Source organism: Hyperolius riggenbachi, chromosome 4 (assembly GCF_040937935.1).
Source record: "Hyperolius riggenbachi isolate aHypRig1 chromosome 4, aHypRig1.pri, whole genome shotgun sequence".
In the NCBI taxonomy this organism is placed as follows: domain Eukaryota; kingdom Metazoa; phylum Chordata; class Amphibia; order Anura; family Hyperoliidae; genus Hyperolius; species Hyperolius riggenbachi.
In genome coordinates this window covers 193687287-193706328 of record NC_090649.1, presented here as the reverse complement: position 1 = coordinate 193706328, position 19042 = coordinate 193687287, and the positions used below count along the sequence as shown (strand labels likewise).

The 19042-nt window shown below is 43.6% G+C and overlaps 1 protein-coding gene across 2 annotated transcripts in view; it reads right to left on the bottom strand.

The window, feature by feature from the left end:
• LOC137571676 (probable cation-transporting ATPase 13A4) overlaps positions 1–19042 on the bottom strand; it is a 293811-nt gene that overhangs the window by 183902 nt on the left and 90867 nt on the right. For both annotated transcript variants that reach the window (XM_068281174.1, XM_068281175.1), the window contains exon 2: positions 17822–17995. In XM_068281174.1, coding sequence (XP_068137275.1) covers positions 17822–17995 — 174 coding nt within the window. The remainder of the gene's footprint in view (positions 1–17821; positions 17996–19042) is intronic.

The following is a 19042-nucleotide window of genomic DNA, read 5'->3' as shown; positions in this document are numbered from 1 at the left end:
TCCACATGTTAGCAACATATTTAAGCAACTTGTGCCAGAAGCTCCGGACGGCGCTTTTACTTGTGACAGGATACATTGTGCACTTAGAAAGCAACCTGCACCTAATTTACCACCCAGGGATGTTGTCTTGTGCATGAAAGATTTCCTTGTTAAAGAGCAAATATTGCAAGCCGCCAGATCCCTAAAAGAAATCACATATGAGAAGCACATAATTCAAATCTACCAGGACATCTCTCCAGTCACCTTAGAAAAGCGCAAAGGATTAAAGTCAGTTACATCAGCGCTATCTGCTGCAAAAATCGTATATCGATGGGGATACCCCTTTAAACTTATAGTGACGCAAGAAGACTCCACTTACATAATCTACACACCGCGAGAGGGAGAGAAACTACTATCAAAACTAGGCCTTTCCCGTGATGTTGCTTCTCCCCCAAGATCTCAACAACAACCACTATCTCCAATCTGGTCTAAGAGGGGTTCGAGAGCTGGCAGCTCTTCACCAACAGCAACGGACCCCACCTGAATTTATATAAGGATGAATGTTTGATAGGTCCTTAATGACTCCACTTCGGAATGGGTGATATACAATCTTTAACTTTGAATCCTACCTTACTACCTCTTATTTTTCTTTTATAGAGTTTTTATTTTTTATTTTACAACCCCTCTGCCTCTGAACACTCCAACATGCATATATATGATATAGACTTTTCTCTATGGCCTTCCTTGGACTGGGCTACGCGCAATGTGTCTACCCCCTCAATCACGGGCTTTTTCCCTGATTGTTGTATCTCAGGTACTTCTCCCCCTTATTTATTGGGGATGGTACCTGCTGAACCTACAGTTTTTATGTTCTAACCCAATTCAGGCAAAAGAACTTGTGTCTAATCAATCTAATAAGGATCTTAAGGTTCAATGTATGTTTTATTTTTCTTACCTGTTATATATGTTTTGCTAATAATTGAAGCTTTACTGTTTTACTATGTTCTGATTCAGGAGGATATTATATTCAGAGTACTTGCACAGGCAAAGCAATTTGCAACTGAACTATCACAGGAGGATAGTGATCCCCATAACTTAATGACTAATAATTTGCGATTTCTATACAAACACAAATGGCACTACGGATAATTAGTCACAATGTACAGGGCTTCAATTCGCCCAATAAAAGGAGAAAAGCATTTAGGCAGTACAAACAGCTAAAGGCGGATATCCTGTTTTTGCAGGAGACCCACTTTATTGCAGCAGACAGTCCCAAATTTTTCGATAAGGTTTTTCAAAAAAGCTACTATACTACATTCACTAACAAAACAAGGGGAGTTGCTATCCTCCTTCGAAATAGTCTACCCTTTGAGGCTAAGAAAGTGTATAAAGATCCAGACAGTAGATTCTTAATTGTACAGGGCCTGTTGAATGGAAAAGAGGTCACCTTATGTAATGTTTATGCGCCACATGCAGCACAATCGCAATTCTTTGTAGATTTATTCAACCAAATTGAGAGACTTATTTTAGGTCACTTGATCCTGGCCGGAGATTTAAATTATGTTAACAACCCATTGATTGATAGAAGTGTGACTACAGATGTTAGTAGGTCATTCCCTAGAAAACTCAGTAAGGCTTTAAAACAACATCAGTTAACAGACATATGGAGGGCCTTCAATGTTGGGGACAGATCTTACACATTTTATTCTAATCCACATAAAACTTATGCAAGACTGGATTATGTGTTTCTCTCCCCAATATTGATGGCCAATGCAACCGCCGCAGAAATACACTCATGTGTTTGGTCGGACCATCAAATAGTGATGGGCACATTGGGCACAATGGGGATTCCATATTCTATTGAAAATTGGCATTTGAATGATCTGTTGCTGCAAGATGATACTCTTTTAACAGAAGTATATAATGCTCTTGAAGAATATTTTCTCCTCAATGATAATGGAACAGTCTCCTCTGAAACCTTGTGGGCGGCACATAAAACAGTATTGAGAGGTAAAGTAATTCAGCTGGCATCCAAAAGGAAAAAAGAAAGATTGGTCACAATACTTAGACTCACGTCAGAATTGGATGCCCTGTATAAACAGCACAGCTCAACATTAAACCCAGACCAACTGACTCAAATCAGGGAAAAACGCAATATTCTAAATCAAATCCTTTCGGAGTCGGTGGAGAAGACTTTAAAATTCTCGAGAGCCAAATTTCTGTTATATGGTAACACTCCTAGCACACAATTTGCAAGGAAATTAACCCAATATAATAAACCTCCGCATTTGTATAGACTTCAGAGTAAACATGGAGCTGTTGAATCTGCCCCCCACAAGGTTTTAAAAATATTTGAGGAATTTTATACGAAGCTATTTAATTCACCTCAACTGCAACCCTCATCAGAATTAGATGAATGGTTAGAATCCTTGCCAATACCTTCTCTCACCACAGAACAAAGGGCTATCCTTAATTCACCAATATCTACATTAGATATAGAGAATGCAATTGCCTCCCTCAAAAACTCTAAGGCTCCAGGCCCTGATGGCTTTACAGGATTATATTATAAGAAATGTAAGCAATTTCTTATACCTCAGCTTAAAACACTCTACAACGATGCATTACAAGGACAGAAATTCTCACAAGATTTAACAAAAGCCTTTGTCACTTTACTCCCTAAACCAAATTTAGATCACACCTTACCACAAAATTATAGGCCAATATCACTTATAAATAATGATATAAAAATGTTCTCAAAAATCCTTGCCTCTAGATTATCTATAGTCATCCATAACTTAATATCACCTTCTCAATCCGGCTTCATTCCTCTGAGACAAATGACGGATAACACCAGGTTAGCTTGTAATATACTACAAGATGCCAAAATTAATGACCAGCGCTTGCTCCTGATAGGTTTAGACCTACATAAAGCATTCGATTCAGTACTATGGCCCTATCTACATAAGGTACTTTACAAAATGGGTATTACAGGAGAATTTATACAGGCAATTTTAGCCTTGTACAACAAACCTCATGCAAAACTTAGACTGCCAGGCATCCTGTCAGAGTCAATATCGATCACCAGAAGAACTAGGCAAGGATGCCCGCTTTCCCCTCTACTTTTCTCAATAGCCATAGAGCCCCTTTCCTTAGCAATCCAAAATAATCCGAATATAAAAGGTTACGTTAAAGAAGATAGAGAATATAAGATTAGTTTATACGCCGACGATGCCCTCCTATTTCTATCCCAGCCCCTAACCTCAATGCCCAATTTGTTACCACTACTAGAGCAATTTGGAAATCTTTCAGTTCTTAAGGTAAACACCACCAAATCCCAAGCACTAACTATCAATCTACCCCCTCAAGTTGTCAAGTTGTACAAGGCTAACTTTGATTTTAAATGGATGAACACAGAACTATCCTACTTAGGAATTAAATTAACACATTCAATTGACATGCTGATTAAAGCTAACTATGAACCTTTGGTAGAATCCACAGAACGAACTCTTAAAGAGTGGTCACATTTTAGAATTTCATGGCTGGGTAAAGTTTCAGCTATCAAATTAGTAATATTACCTAGAATTCTTTACTATATGAGGGCGCTCCCACTGAACCCTGGTAGGCAGATCCTTCTTAAGCTACAGAAGTTAATAAATAAATTTGTGTGGAACAATAAACCGGCACGGTTCAAGAACCTATATCTCTATAGGCAAAGTATGCAGGGAGGAATAGGGATGCCTAACCTTTTTTATTATTATGCAGCAACTCGTTTTGCACAACTTACTGCATGGTTTAAACTTGAGGCTCCTATCCCCTGGGTGCAGTTTGAGAGTGACTCTATATATCCCTTTAATCTCACCTCCACACTCACCTTCTCTCAATCGCACATCAAAACACTTAAAAAACTTAATTTGGTGGTAACAGACTCACTAACCACATGGCATATCTATAAAGATAAAATGAAATTACAGTCCACTAAACCGCCTAATCTCTCTTTTATTGGCCATCCAGACTTCCCTCCAGCATTTGAAAATAGTGCTCAGTTTGATTGGTGGATCAAAAACACATTCACTACCTCAAATCGCTTTTGGTTAGGGGAAAAATGTATACCATTTTCGTTAATTCAATTTAACAGGGATGGTCGTAGTCAGCCAACTTCGCTACGCTGGAAATACGCGTAGTTTTACGCAATTACGCTTCGCCAAACTACGGCTTCGAAAACAAATATTCGCTTCGTATGCATTTCGTAGAATACGCGTTAAAATACGCAATTACGCGTAGTGGGAAGCGTAGTGTATGCGGATACTTATGCCCGTATGCAGAAAATTGTACGCATTAATTTCTTTAGAAAGGCATATACTGGTAACCCTTCTATGCGTACATTCCCCTTTCCAATGCGTAAATTTGTATGCATACAATCGCATACGGAAAATTAGACGCGAGTAACGCATTCGTAGTTCACTACGCAATACACATGTTAACTACGCATAGTGGGCGTAATCTACGCGTAGCGGTACTTCGCTACGCGTAAATTCGTAAGCGTAGGTTTGAAACTTCGCCTATGAACTACGATGCGTAGATGCGAACTACGATGCGTAAATTCGCACTGGCGTAGTTTCTGCTCATCCCTGCAATTTAACACTAATGCTCCATCTTCTGAATATTTTAGATATTTACAAATTAGGCACTTTTTCTTGCAACATACTGGCCCATTTGCCAGACTAAATTGCACATTCTTTGAAAATTTGTGCCTATCTACATTCTGGAATTCTGGGATTATATCTGGTATATATAAACATATAATCAACATGCTACAGGAGGGGAAAACTAAGAACATGCTGGATTGGGAGGGAGAGTTACAACTTGATCTTTCTATACAAGATTGGCAGGATATTGGCTTTAACATGGTCAACTCGACCAGAATTCCAGCACTTAAGGATACTGCCCTTAAACTACACACTAGATGGTATAAAACTCCAGTTCGGCTACATAAGATTTTTCCAGCAGTTTCCTCATTGTGCTTTAGGGGCTGTCAGGATGAAGGCACATTAAGACATATTTTTTGGGAATGCCCAACAGTTCAGGCACATTGGGTTAAAATTAAAAATAGTATAAATAGTTTATGCTCATGTACGGTAAACCTGGAGCCGCAACATGCTCTACTGTTGGCATCTAATAATAGTGTTCCTAAAAAATGGAGACGTATTTACTATGTGTTGTTATGTGCACTGTTATGGGCAATTGCCAGAAATTGGAAACAGACTACGGTCTCACTTAACCAAGTTATAAACAGGGTTGAAGATCTGAAACTGATGGACTTCATTAACCATACTATGCATGATACTATGCTTAAGTACTCAAGAAACTGGGAAAATTGGACAGAACTCTGTGCTTTACTAACGGATCACAATAATTCCAATGTCTAACTTGGCCTGATAGTGTAAGTGCTTTGTTGTATTGTTGGTTCCTCCTGAATCTAGTAAGATATGTAGATGAACATGATGTTTCTAGTGTTTTGGTAATAATGTTACATGGGTTAACTTTGTTGAGATTATACCTCTGTAATAAGAGAAGCTATGATCTGTATGTTAACATATGCTTATCACTCTGAGTACGCAATTGTTAGTGGCTGTTTTCTCAATAAAAACTTAGTAAAAGAAATGGATTCTTTAGAATCGATCAGAAATCGATTCTATCAAATTCCCGTGGCCGATTGATCGATTTGATCTTTCTGACAGGATGGAAAATCTAGTTTGATCTGCTGCTGGCAGCAGATCGATGGCCCATAGAGTTGCATTGGATCTAATGGTCCAATAATGCATTCTGAAATCTATTGGAAATATGTTCCTAGGCACACATCAGATAGATTACTGTCAGATTCTACTTGACAGCAGTGTTGCCAACCTTTCACGTTATTTTTTACTGACAAATATCTAAAAAATTACTGACAAAAGATTGTTTTTACTGACAAAATCCCCTGCGCCACGCATAGTGTGGCGAAAAATGGGCGTGGTCATGCAACAGAATGTGGGCGTGGTCATGGGTGGGGCCAAATATACATGATTTTAGTAGTGCTGTAAAAGGTCTGCCAGGGAAGTATGAGCTCTGCCATAGTGTTTCCCGCTCGTTCCCGGGGGAACTTCCTTATTTGCGTACATTTCTTCCATTGTCCGCCCGCGGGGATCGAGCGTGGTATTGATCCGGCGCGGTGATCAGACACATCAGATATTATCAGTCGAGCAGCGGCTCGATTGATAAAAAACGAGCCGTGTATGCCAAGCTTAAGTCTTGTTCGAGTGGCTGGCAGCGGGTGAAACTTACCTCTGTCTCGTTGCAGGTGCGGGATGGATTTGACCAGAGCAACGGCACCAGAACTTCCGGCGATTGGAGCGAGACGGAGGTAAGTTCCGCCCACTGCCAAACACCGCACAACACTTACAGTAGTTCTGGAGGGGAGAGCGAAGGAGAGTGAGCCCTAAGGTGACGGAGGGGGGGGGGGAGAAGATGGCCCCCCCTTCCCCGCTGTGCCCACAGCTCTCCCTCTTCTCTGCGCTGGTCCCCTCCTGCTCACAGGGCGGCCGATTGGCCGCCCTTACGGACGCTGCTGAATTTCTCACGGAATTCACGGGCAGCTAGATTTGTATCAAAATTTACAGAATGCCCGTAAATTTACGGACGGTTGGCAACACTGCTTGACAGGCATCTGAGAGAAATCTGATGGTCGAATCTTCTGCAAATCTATATGTGTATGGCCACCTTTAAGTGAATTGCATATGTCCCATGATCTGCTTTTCACAGCCAACATTCGTCTTCAGTGCTGCTCGGATACTGAATTGAATTCAAAATCTGAATTGAATTCAGATCCGGATACCCAGATATTCGGATCCGAATCCAAACTTTTTGGTATCCAAGTAGATTCGGATATCCGAACCCAATATCAGGGTTGAGCAGAAACTATGCCTATGCGAATCTACGCATTGTAGTTGGCGCATACGCATCGTCGTAGGGTTTCATGTATTCAAAACTACGCATAGTAAAATATGCATAGTCAATATACCGAACTTCGCAACTTCGTTTGCTAAGCGTACTTAGTCCGTATTATGCGTAGCTTTGCATGCGTAGTTGTCTAGCGTAGTAACGCGTAGACACATGTACACTACGCATACTCCACACAGAACGCTCTTGAACGTAGTTTATTTTTGGACGTGTCGTTTCGCAAACAGACCATTTGACTGGCCAATCAGGTAAAACTTTTGGTTGCTGCTACACCCTTAGCTACCAATAGAAATCTAGCCCACCCCTCAGTATAAAAGCTTTGAGCCAAGCTCTGGTTTCACTTTCTGGGTGGTTATTGTGCTGAGTGCTGCTGTGCTTGTGTGAGCAGAAACAGCATACACAGGCTACAGCCAGTGACATACACATCCACATTCCTTGCATTATTTTGTTATTTTCCTTATTGTTAATCTCTGTTTAGCTAGCTAGCTACTAGTACTACTACTTTCTGCAAGGATTTCTGTGATTTAGTGATAGGCAGCTACAGAAGATAGGAGGACTGTGTGCAAGCTAGATATTTCCATGCTGTGATCTGTAGTGGAGAGTGGATTTCAACGCTGCGTAATATGTTGGCGCTGTATAAATACAATAAATAAATAAATAAATAAAATTTAGTTACAGAAAGGAACTGTGTGGAAAATAGAGATGGCCCGAACCTCTGATTTTCGGTTCGCGAACCTACCATGAAAGTTCAGTTCACAGGAACTTTTGCGAACCGCAATAGACTTCAATGGGGAGGCGAACTTTGAAAACTAGAAACATTTATGCTGACCACAAAAGTGATGGAAAATATGTTTTTAAGGGGTCTAACACCTAAGTTTTTTCAGTGACTACAAGAGGGGGAAAAAAAGTCTAAAAAAAGTGTATAGCTTTTGAGAAAATCGATTTGAAAATTCTCCATCTGACCGTGGGAAAATTAAACGCCCGTCAACTTTAGCGGTTAATAGCAAAGCCCCTTTAAAAGCTAGAAACACCAAAATTGCTGGGAATGTTAAGAACAGCAGTGGGAACAAGAGGACATTTTTTTTCCAAAAAAACAGTTTTTGAGAAAATCTCCTACCTATGCCTAGCTAACTACTGGGGCACCTACCTATGCCTATCTCCCTATACTGGGACACCTACCCAGTGGCGTCCCTACCATGGGGCGCAGGGGGGCAGGGCGCCCTAGTGACTGACACCCAGGGGGGTGTCGTCAAGACCCCCGATGGAAGAGCAGCGCTAGAAGGAGGGTGGGGGGGACAGCGGCGGGGAGGGGGGACAAATCCCCCCCTCCCTCACCTGGGTCCTCTCCTTCTGCCTCTCTCCCCCGCCGGCGCCCAGTTCATCTCCCCGCAGCCCCGTGTGGGGACTGCTTCCCGGAGGCAGAGCAGGGCTACGGCAAGATGGCTGCCGAAGCCCTGCACTGGAGACTATTTGTGTCTCCAGTACAGGGCTTCGGGCGCCATCTTGCCATAGCCCTGCACTCTGCCTGACTGTCAGCGCGGGAGATTTGGCTGGCTGCAGGAGGATCATCGCTGGAGGATCGTCGGGGAACTGCCTGCGCATGTGAGGTGAGTGAATTTTTTTTTTACAGGATTATTGTCTGGTGACTTCTCCCTGCATAACGATTATCTTCTGGTGAATGCTCCTGCATAACGATTATCTTCTGGTGAATGCTCCCTGCATAACAATTATTTTCTGGTGATTGCTCCCTGCATAACAATTATTTTCTGGTGATTGCTCCCTGCATAACGATTATCTTCTGGTGAATGCTCCTGCATAACGATTATTTTCTGGTGATTGCTCCCTGCATAACTATTATTTTCTGGTGTTCGCTCCCTGCATAATGATTATCTTCTGGTGAATGCTCCCTGCATAACAACTATTTTCTGGCGATTGCACCCTGCATAACGATTATCTTCTGGTGAATGCTCCTGCATAACGATTATTTTCTGGTGATTGCTCCCTGCAGAACGATTATTTTCTGGTGATTGCTCCCTGCATAACGATTATTTTCTGGTGATTGCTCCCCACATAGCAATTATTTTCTGGTGAATGCTCCCTGCATAACGATTATCTTCTGGTGAATGCTCCCTGCATAACGATTATTTTCTGGTAAATGCTCCCTGCATAACGATTATCTTCTAGTGAATGCTCCCTGCATAACGATTATTTTCTGGTGATTGCTCCCTGCATAACGATTATCTTCTGGTGAATGCTCCCTGCATTACGATTATTTTCTGGTGAATGCTGCTCCTGCATAACGATTATTTTCTGGTGATTGCTTTCTGCATAACGATTATTTTCTGGTGAATGCTCCTGCATAACGATTATTTTCTGGTGATTGCTCCCTGCATAACTATTATTTTCTGGTGTTCGCTCCCTGCATAATGATTCTCTTCTGGTGAATGCTCCCTGCATAACGACTATTTTCTGGCGATTGCACCCTGCATAACGATTATCTTCTGGTGAATGCTCCCTGCATAACGATTATTTTCTGGTGATTGCTCCCTGCATAACGATTATCTTCTGGTGAATGCTCCCTGCATAACGATTATTTTCTGGTGAATGCTGCTCCTGCATAACGATTATTTTCTGGTGATTGCTTTCTGCATAACGATTATTTTCTGGTGATTGCTCCCTGCATAACGATTATTTTCTGGTGATTGCTCCCTGCATAACGATTATCTTCTGGTGAATGCTCCTGCATAACGATTATTTTCTGGTGATTGCTCCCTGCATAACTATTATTTTCTGGTGTTCGCTCCCTGCATAATGATTATCTTCTGGTGAATGCTCCCTGCATAACGACTATTTTCTGGCGATTGCACCCTGCATAACGATTATCTTCTGGTGAATGCTCCTGCATAACGATTATTTTCTGGTGATTGCTCCCTGCATAACGATTATTTTCTGGTGATTGCTCCCTGCATAACGATTATTTTCTGGTGATTGCTCCCCACATAGCAATTATTTTCTGGTGAATGCTCCCTGCATAACGATTATCTTCTGGTGAATGCTCCCTGCATAACGATTATTTTCTGGTAAATGCTCCCTGCATAACGATTATCTTCTAGTGAATGCTCCCTGCATAACGATTATTTTCTGGTGATTGCTCCCTGCATAACGATTATCTTCTGGTGAATGCTCCCTGCATAACGATTATTTTCTGGTGAATGCTGCTCCTGCATAACGATTATTTTCTGGTGATTGCTTTCTGCATAACGATTATTTTCTGGTGATTGCTCCCTGCATACCGATTATCTTCTGGTGATTGCTCCCTGCATAACGATTATTTTCTGGTGAATGCTCCCCACATAACGATTATTTTCTGGTGAATGCTCCCTGCATAATGATTATCTTCTGGTGAACGCTCCTGCATAATGATTATTTTCTGGTGAATGCTCCTGCATAACGATTATTTTCTGGTGAATACTCCCTGCATAACGATTTTCTGGTGAATGCTCCCTGCATAACGATTATTTTCTGGTGAATGCTGCGCACATAGCGATTATTTTCTGGTGAATGCTGCGCACATAACGATTATTTTCTGGTAAAAGCTGCACACAACGATTATTTTCTGGTGACTGTTGTGCACATAACGATTATTTTCTGGTGAATGCTGCGCACATAACCATTATTTTCTGGTGAATTCTGCCCACATAACGATTATTTTCTGGTGAATTCTGTGCACATAACGATTATTTTCTGGTGAATGCTGCCCTCATAACGATTATTTTCTGGTGAATGCTGCCCACATAATGATTATTTTCTGGTGAATGATGCGTACATAACGATTATTTTCTGGTGAATGCTTACCACATAGCGATTATTTTCTGGTGAATGCTGCGCACATAACGATTATTTTCTGGTGAATGATGCCCACATAACGATTATTTTCTGGTGAATGCTGCGCACATAACGATTATTTTCTGGTGAATGCTGCGCACATAACGATTATTTTCTGGTGAATGCTGCCCACATAACGATTATTTTCTGGTGAATGCTGCGCACATAATGATTATTTTCTGGTGAATGCTCCGTACATAACGATTATTTTCTGGTGAATGCTTACCACATAGCGATTATTTTTTGGTGAATGCTGCCCACATAACGATTATTTGCTGGTGAAATGCTGCCCACTTTACGATTTCTGGTGAAATGCTGCTACCTTTACGATTATTTTATGGTGAAATGCTGCTCTTTTTACGATTATTTTATGGTGAAATGCTGCTCTTTTTACGATTATTTTATGGTGAAATGCTACTCTCTTTGCGATTATTTTATGGTGAAATGTTGCCCACTTTACGATTATTTTATGGTGAAATGCTGCCCATTTAATGATTATATTATGGTGAAATGCTTCTCTCTTTACGATTATTTTCTGGTGAAATGCTGTCCACTTTACTATACAGGGAGCACCTATAACCCACCGGTTAGTATGCCACACTTGCTCTTTTTTGGGGGGGGAGGGGGGGGAAGGGAAGTGAGAGGGGGGGTGTCTTATAATAACCAGCACCGGGTGTCAAACACCCTAGGTACGCCACTGCACCTACCTATGCCTACCTACCTACACTGGGGCACCTACCTATGCCTACATACAAGAAGATAATAAGGTTGTTGCTTCATTGTGGACAGACCAAATTCGATCAGCTGGGTCTGGACACTCAGTCACTGTTGTTCTGTCATTCAGCTATCTCAGCCAGACCATATGGGCTTGAAAACCGCCATGGCCTGCACTCTCGCCATGGTGCGCAGCAGTCCAGCATGGCCGTCACTATGCAACAGATGTTTGCGGTGCATTACACAGTGAGTTTGGTGTCAGTGTGAAGCAGTACTCTACACTCCCTGATTGATGTATATACATGCAAGATGTTTTAAAGCACCTAAGGTCTGCAATTTAGCATTCAGTGTGATTTCTGCCCTTAAAACGCTGCTTTGCGTCCAATCCAGATTTTTCCCTGGGACTTTTGGCGTCTATCCCACTCCGCCATGCCCCCCTCCAGGTGTTAGACCCCTTGAAACATATTTTCCATCACTTTTGTGGCCAGCATAAGTGTTTCTAGTTTTCAAAGTTCACATCCCCATTGAAGTCTATTGCGGTTCGCGAAAGTTCGCACGAACCGAACCTTTCGCGGAAGTTCGCAAACCGAAAATCGGAGGTTCGGGCCATCTCTAATCTGGTGTTGTCTCTGGAGGCTGTTCTGATAGTGTGGAGCAGCTGGAGGAAGCTTCCTCTTTGGTCAGTCGCATCCCCGGCTCCCCAGTAGACGTGAATCAGCATGTTCGCATCCCCCGGCTCCCTTGTAGATGTGGGTCAGCGTGTGGTTTCTGGCAGTCTCCATAGAAGGACGTGCGCAGCTCAGAGCTGTCTTTATAGGTTAAGGAGGCGTGTTTGAGGTGTATCAGCTGATTACTGCCGTCAGCTGACACTTGCTGCAGGGATGTTGTTGATTGGTCTGATTTTCCTGGGGGCTTGGTCTGTGCTCTATTCCTGCTATATAAGCCCTGGGCATTCAGTTGCTCGTTGTCCGTTATAGGTAGCTATCAAAAGGCAAACAGTCTGTCTGCCTCCTCCCCAGTTGTACTCTCTGGGAGCTGGCACAGGGCACTCCAGTGGGGTTTGTGTCTGGTGGTGGGAGGAGGTGAAGCAACCTCACTGGCACAAAAGGCAAAACATAATTCACTGCTGATTGCTTATTAACCCTTTAGCAGCCAATGTATTTAGAGTCTTGCAAGTACTCCAAGCCAATTTTATTTTAACATATTTCTTTTTCTTATTTGTTGCATTTTCCTGCTTCAAATCAATACTGTTGTGATGTGCATTTACAGAGGGCCCAACCGTCCCGTTTTCATCGGGACTGTCACGATTTTGGGGGCCCTCCCGCTATCACGGTATGAGCCTCCCAAGTCCCGGGTGGCAGTGGGCAGTGAAGGTAAAAAAAAAAAAAAAAAAAGGACCGATGCGCCAGCCGCGGGTAAGTGGGATGCGGGACGCGTGCATCCCATTACTACCTCCCTCCCTCGGAATCTGACCCCTGTGTGTCCCCCCCGTTAGTAGTGCGGAGCGGGCTGTCATTACCTGCGTCCATGCGTACCGATGTCCAGCTTCATTCTGCTTCCTGTGACGTCACAGGAAGCAGGAAGGCTGAATGAAGCTGGACATCGGTACGCATGGACGCAGGTAATGACAGCCTGCTCGGCACTCTGCTAACGGGGGGACACACAGGGGCCAGATTCCAAGGGAGGGAGGGAGGGAGGTAGTAATGGGATGCACGCGTCCTGCATCCCACTTACCCGCGGCTGGCGCCTCGATCATTTATTTTTTACAGTGGCACCCATCCTCACGCTCCTCACCACCCACGGCCCTCCTCACCACCCACGGCCATCCTCACCCTCCTCACCACCCATGGGCACCCTTACACTCCTCCCCACCCACGGGCACCCTTACCCTCCTCCCCACCCACGGCCATCCTCACCACCCACGGGCACCCTTATCCTCCTCCCCACCCTCGGGCACCCTTACCCTCCTCCCCACCCACGGTCAGTCATCCTCACCCTCCTCCCCACCCACGGGCACCCTTACCCTCCTCCCCAGCCACGGGCACCCTCACCCTCCTCCCCACCCACGGCCATCCTCACCCTCCTCCCCACCCACGGCCATCCTCACCCTCCTCCCCACCCACGGTCATCCTCACCCTCCTCCCCACCCACGGCCATCCTCACCCTCCTCCCCACCCACGGCCATCCTTACCCTCCTCCCCACCCACGGCCATCCTCACTCTCCTCCCCACCCACAGGCACCCTTACCCTCCTCCCCACCCACGGGCATCCTTACCCTCCTGAACCAGGATAGAAAGGACCAGTGTGGTTTGAATTATAAAAAAACATATGTTTCTTGTAAAATCGTTATGATATGCGTGACTAGAGGCGTGGTGAGGGCGTGACCAGGGGTGTGGCAGGGGCGTGGCTTACGTGTCCCTTTTTCTTATCTCAAAAAGTTGGGAAGTATGCATTTAAGGTCATTTTTCACTAGGGGGCAGTGTGAGACAATAACAGAGGACTTTTGCTTTCAGTTTCTATATCAAAGCATCCAAATGAGAGATCAAAGAATTTACAGCACAACTAGTTCTTGTGACTGAAGTCAAAAGCAGTGCACTTATCTCTCAAATGAGATAACTCTATTGAAGCTGCTAATAGGATAACAGGGATGGTTTAAGCGCAGTTCAGAATTTCAACCTTTGCATTGGAATTATGCAATGTTAAAATTCCCAGAATGATGACACAAAAATTCTAAAATTCATGTACATTTTTTTTTTTAACATAGCAAGTTAAAATGGTCTACTAAACATGCTAGAGGGACGTAAAAAAAGGTAAAATAGAGAAAATTTGAAGTAATCGTGTAAACTATTGTGAATGTACTTTTGCAAACTTGCACAAATCATTACTAATCTTATCTTAGTTTGAAAGTGTATTCATAATCTATTACAGTTTTGCAATTTTGATATGCGAACTCAGAATTTGCAAATTTTGGAATTCTGTTCACAATTTGTGAATTTTGTTAGTTTCAATATTCAGCAATTCCAATTATCCCTACTTGTTACAGCATTGGCATGTCTCCATGCCCTTTTGCCTTTCCAGTCCCGTCAGCCAGTCTGTCCTTGCAAATCCAGTTCACAGCCAGTCTATTCTTGTCAGTCCAGACCACAGGCATCAGTCATTTTGATTTACTAATCTAGCCAAGAGTCTGCCTGGCAGTCTGCTATGCCAAACCTGAACAACATCTGCCAGGCATCCTGCTATGCCAGACTAGTCTGCAGTCTATCTTGTTAGTTCGCCAATTCCGGTCCAGTGCACAGTTTGTTACCCTGGTTGCTTCCAGTCCATTGTCCATCACCTAGTCCCAGCCTGTTCGGCGAGTAGTCAATCTCACAGAACCCGTCCTGCCCTCTTCACATTGTGGGGTTAAGCCTCTGGTTTACTCCATCACTAAGGGGGCAATTCAAGAGATTGTGATCTAGTGGTTATTAGGTAGCAAGCTGGTCCACCTATGGGATCAACAGGACCCCTGAAGCAGTTACAGGAGACCTGTTTGGGCATTTTTATTTTCAAAATATCTACAAGTAGGGATGGCAGTTCTGTGCAGCCAACAGGTTTGCAAACTCACATTCACATTGGGATTTATGGTTTCACTGAACACTAAAGGGTTTGTTGTTTACCCACTGATCCACACCACAGGACATTCAACCATTCCAGATTCAATGCCTAGCTGGCACCCTTCTACCCTTTTCTGGGATACCTGCTCACACACCACCTCACAGGCAGTGCTGCTCGGATACCCCTTTTCAAAATCCGAATTGAATTCGGATCTGGATACCCAGATATCCGATCCAAATCAGATATCCGAGTTTGAACTTTTGGAATCTGAATCAGAATCGGATATCCAAACCCAGTATCCAAGATATCCGCCCGGATTCGGATATCGGATAGAAAACCGGAAGTGGGCTTTAAATTGCTTTGAAACTTTTTTTAAGGGTAAATGAGGCATGTAGCATCATGTTTTTTTAAAGGGAAACACTAATTGATGATGTGGCGACTTAAAATCCCCCCCCCCCCCCCCAAAAAAAAATGGCTGTCAATTAACATCAGGACAGCGGTCATGCAGCCCACATTGTGGCCAAAGTCCAACCGCACATCTTGGACATGACAGTTTTCAGCCCAGACACCTCCCAAAAATTACGCAATTGTGTTTTGGGCTAAATATAGGTGGTATCAGCAGAGCAGCAGTGGCCTGTGGCACCCTGGCGGTGGGAGCAGCAAAGGCAGCAGGAGCAAGGCAATGCAGCAGCAGCAGCAGGTGTAACGTTTTCCAGGAGCATGCCGGACGTGGCACTTGGCAGTGGCACTTGACATGTGGCACGTGCCACCTTCCACGTGCCAAGTGCCAAGTGACAGTCAGACAGCAGAGGAGAAGACACTAGTGCACACTAACTGTCACACTGGCACTGCTCAGAAGCACAGCAGTTCTGTAGTAAGCTAACACAGTAGTACTACTACTCTAACAACTAACTAGCACTGACTAAGAACAAGTTCATGAACGCTCCACCCCCATGATGACACATACCAGTCGGTGCAGGATCTAGAGAGCCAGTCCTTTAGCACATACCATGGAAAAAGGATCCGCAAACCAGACTTGGCTTAGTGAAAAATTGTCCATTCTTTATTAGAAAAATCCACATGACAGAGAGTTGTGCAATAAAATCACAGGATCGACTGACGCGTGTCGGGCTTACAATCTGCCCTTAGTCATAGTCTGACTAAGGGCAGATTGTAAGCCCGACACGCGTCAGTCGATCCTGTGATTTTATTGCACAACTCTCTGTCATGTGGATTTTTCTAATAAAGAATGGACAATTTTTCACTAAGCCAAGTCTGGTTTGCGGATCCTTTTTCCATAACTAGCACTGACTGCAGTATTATTATTATTTATTGTATTTATAAAGCGCCAACATATTACTCTGAACATTGATTTAGGTTACAGACAATATTTAGGGGTGACATGCAGCAACATGACAATACAGGAATACAAGAAAACCAGATCACACAGCACAGTATGAGCATAAGGTAATGCTTAGGCAGTAACTGGATGGAGCATGGAGATTAGGCAAGTTAGGTTCACTCAAGTGCATAGCATGGGTTCACAGTAATGGAGGTACATGATCAGGTAGGACACAAAAGGAGGAGGACCCTGCCCAAAGGCTTACGATCTAAAAGTATTACAGTACTAACTACACAATAACACAATAATCATATTCCCTAACCTATACTGTAGCTAAGGCTAATAGCAGGCCAGCAGCTGGCCTGGTCTGTGCACAGCACACACACAGACACATAGCAACTGCTGCAAGCCGGCAGCACACACACTGACTGTCACTGAATGAAATCAAGCTATCTACCTAACAATAGAACAATAGTGTAGTGATAGTGAAGGTGTTAATCACTGAACAGCTTTAGGTTTATCACTGTATACAGCACTTGCTAGGCCAGCAGCACTGGAGCATGTCTCTCAGTGGGCAGTGGCAAGCAAGGACAATATTTCTCATCATAGCACCCCTCCTTATTATACAGGGAGGCATGGCCAGGGTTCCTTTCTGTGGTTGGGTGCTAGGGCTTAGGCTGGGAGCCCTCTGATTGGCTCAGTGATGTCATGGATGTCATCTTCTTAGTTACAGTATCTCAAGATTCGGATATCCACGGATATATGGATTGCCTGATAACTATCCGCGGAGCCCAGGTATCCGGAATCCGAATCCGGTCGGATAGCTGAAAAAGTTCATATTATCTAGTTAACTCGGATATCCGAAATCTTGCTGAGCACCCCTGCTCACAGGTAGATGGGGTGATATCATCGCCTGTGCAGAGGGAGCATAGATAGCTATATAATCAGGCTGGATGGATGGTGTGTAGCAAAGCTTTCCCATATATCGTCCATGCCTCTCATCTAATCCAGTGCTCTATTCAGTGATATCACATCATCTACCTTGCAAGAGGGTTGCCAGCCAGGGATCGGGAGGCTGTTTAAAGTGATGGGAGAACTTGTTGTGCAGTTCAATGGGTAAACAGCAAACTAGTGTTTATACAATACAAGAAGTTTGCTCATCATGTTTGTTCAGCAAACTGAACCGCAAAAATTTTGCCTATCCCTATCTGTGTGTCAGGACAGATAGATGTTAGGGATACATTAACAAAATGCAACCATTTCAGACAAAATTAAATGCTAAACCAGCACAAACTGTTGCAAAGCACATACCGTAGTTCTGAGTAACAAAGTACCGGCTTTTTCCAGGTCACAAGGGACACAGTGACAATATACATCCCATTCTGGTTTCCAATAAAACACAAGAAGGAGGAGGCCAAGAGAGAAAATATACCCAATAATGCAGGAAATCTGTTTCCATTTCTGTGTTTTAAAGCCAAAGATCTCCTAAAAAAAAATACAACAAGTCAATTATAGTTATTTTTAAAATTAAACAGAGCAGAACATACATTTCTTTTTGCATCTGAAAATTATATCCCAATTTTATTATATTTCCTGCAACTACGCTTTGGGGGTCTCAGCATTGGAAGCAGCTGGATGAGAAGGATCCAAAGGCTTCCCCTTCCCAAGGTAAGTTTCCTTTTGGGCCATTGCAAACCTCCCAGATTTTCTTTAAGTGTGGTTAAATGACAGATAATGTATCTACCTATCGTTAGTTAAAATTTACATATATCAACAGAGAGAGCAGTGAATTTCCTACTAGGGTTTCCAGGTGGTCAGTATGCAGTGTGTAATGACCAACTGGAAACGCCAGGCAAGTTGCAACACTTTTGCCAGGGATTATTGTACTGCAATACTGCTGTATAAGGATCCCTGGCAAAAATATAGGTATTATTAAGATTTAAAAAAAATTAAATAAAAATGATACGGTATCCCCCCTTCGAAACCGCTGTAAGCTTTTTGCAGCCTGGTATAACGAAAATGCGGAGCTTGGATCCACGTTGGTCTTGAGCTATACCAGCCAACAAAGTCTGGTTTTAAAACAGTGTTTTAAGGCTGCTTTCACAGTGGGACGTTAAAGTCCCACTTTACAGCAGCCTGTAACGCAGCCAGGGGCGGACTGACCATTAGGGCACTCGGGCACGGACCGAGGGCCCGTGGTCAGGAGGGGACCCGCCAGAGAACCCTGAGCAGGAGGGGAGACAGCCAGTGAAGGAGGGCGATGGGCATAGCAGCGGAGAAGGGGGGAAGTTTCCCCCCCCCTTCTCTCACCTTGGGGGCCCCCCTTCCTGGCTCTCCCCTCTGTAATCTGCAAAGTGTCGGACAGCTGGAAGCGGCTGACAGCGGGCGGAGACTTACCACTGTTCAGCCACCGGAGGGAGCGCTGATTTGTGTGCCGCTAGTGTGGGCTTGAGAAGCCCACACTAGTGTGCAATATCACAATATAACATATTTACTGTTGTCAATAAATTATTATATCTTAGTCTGTAAAAA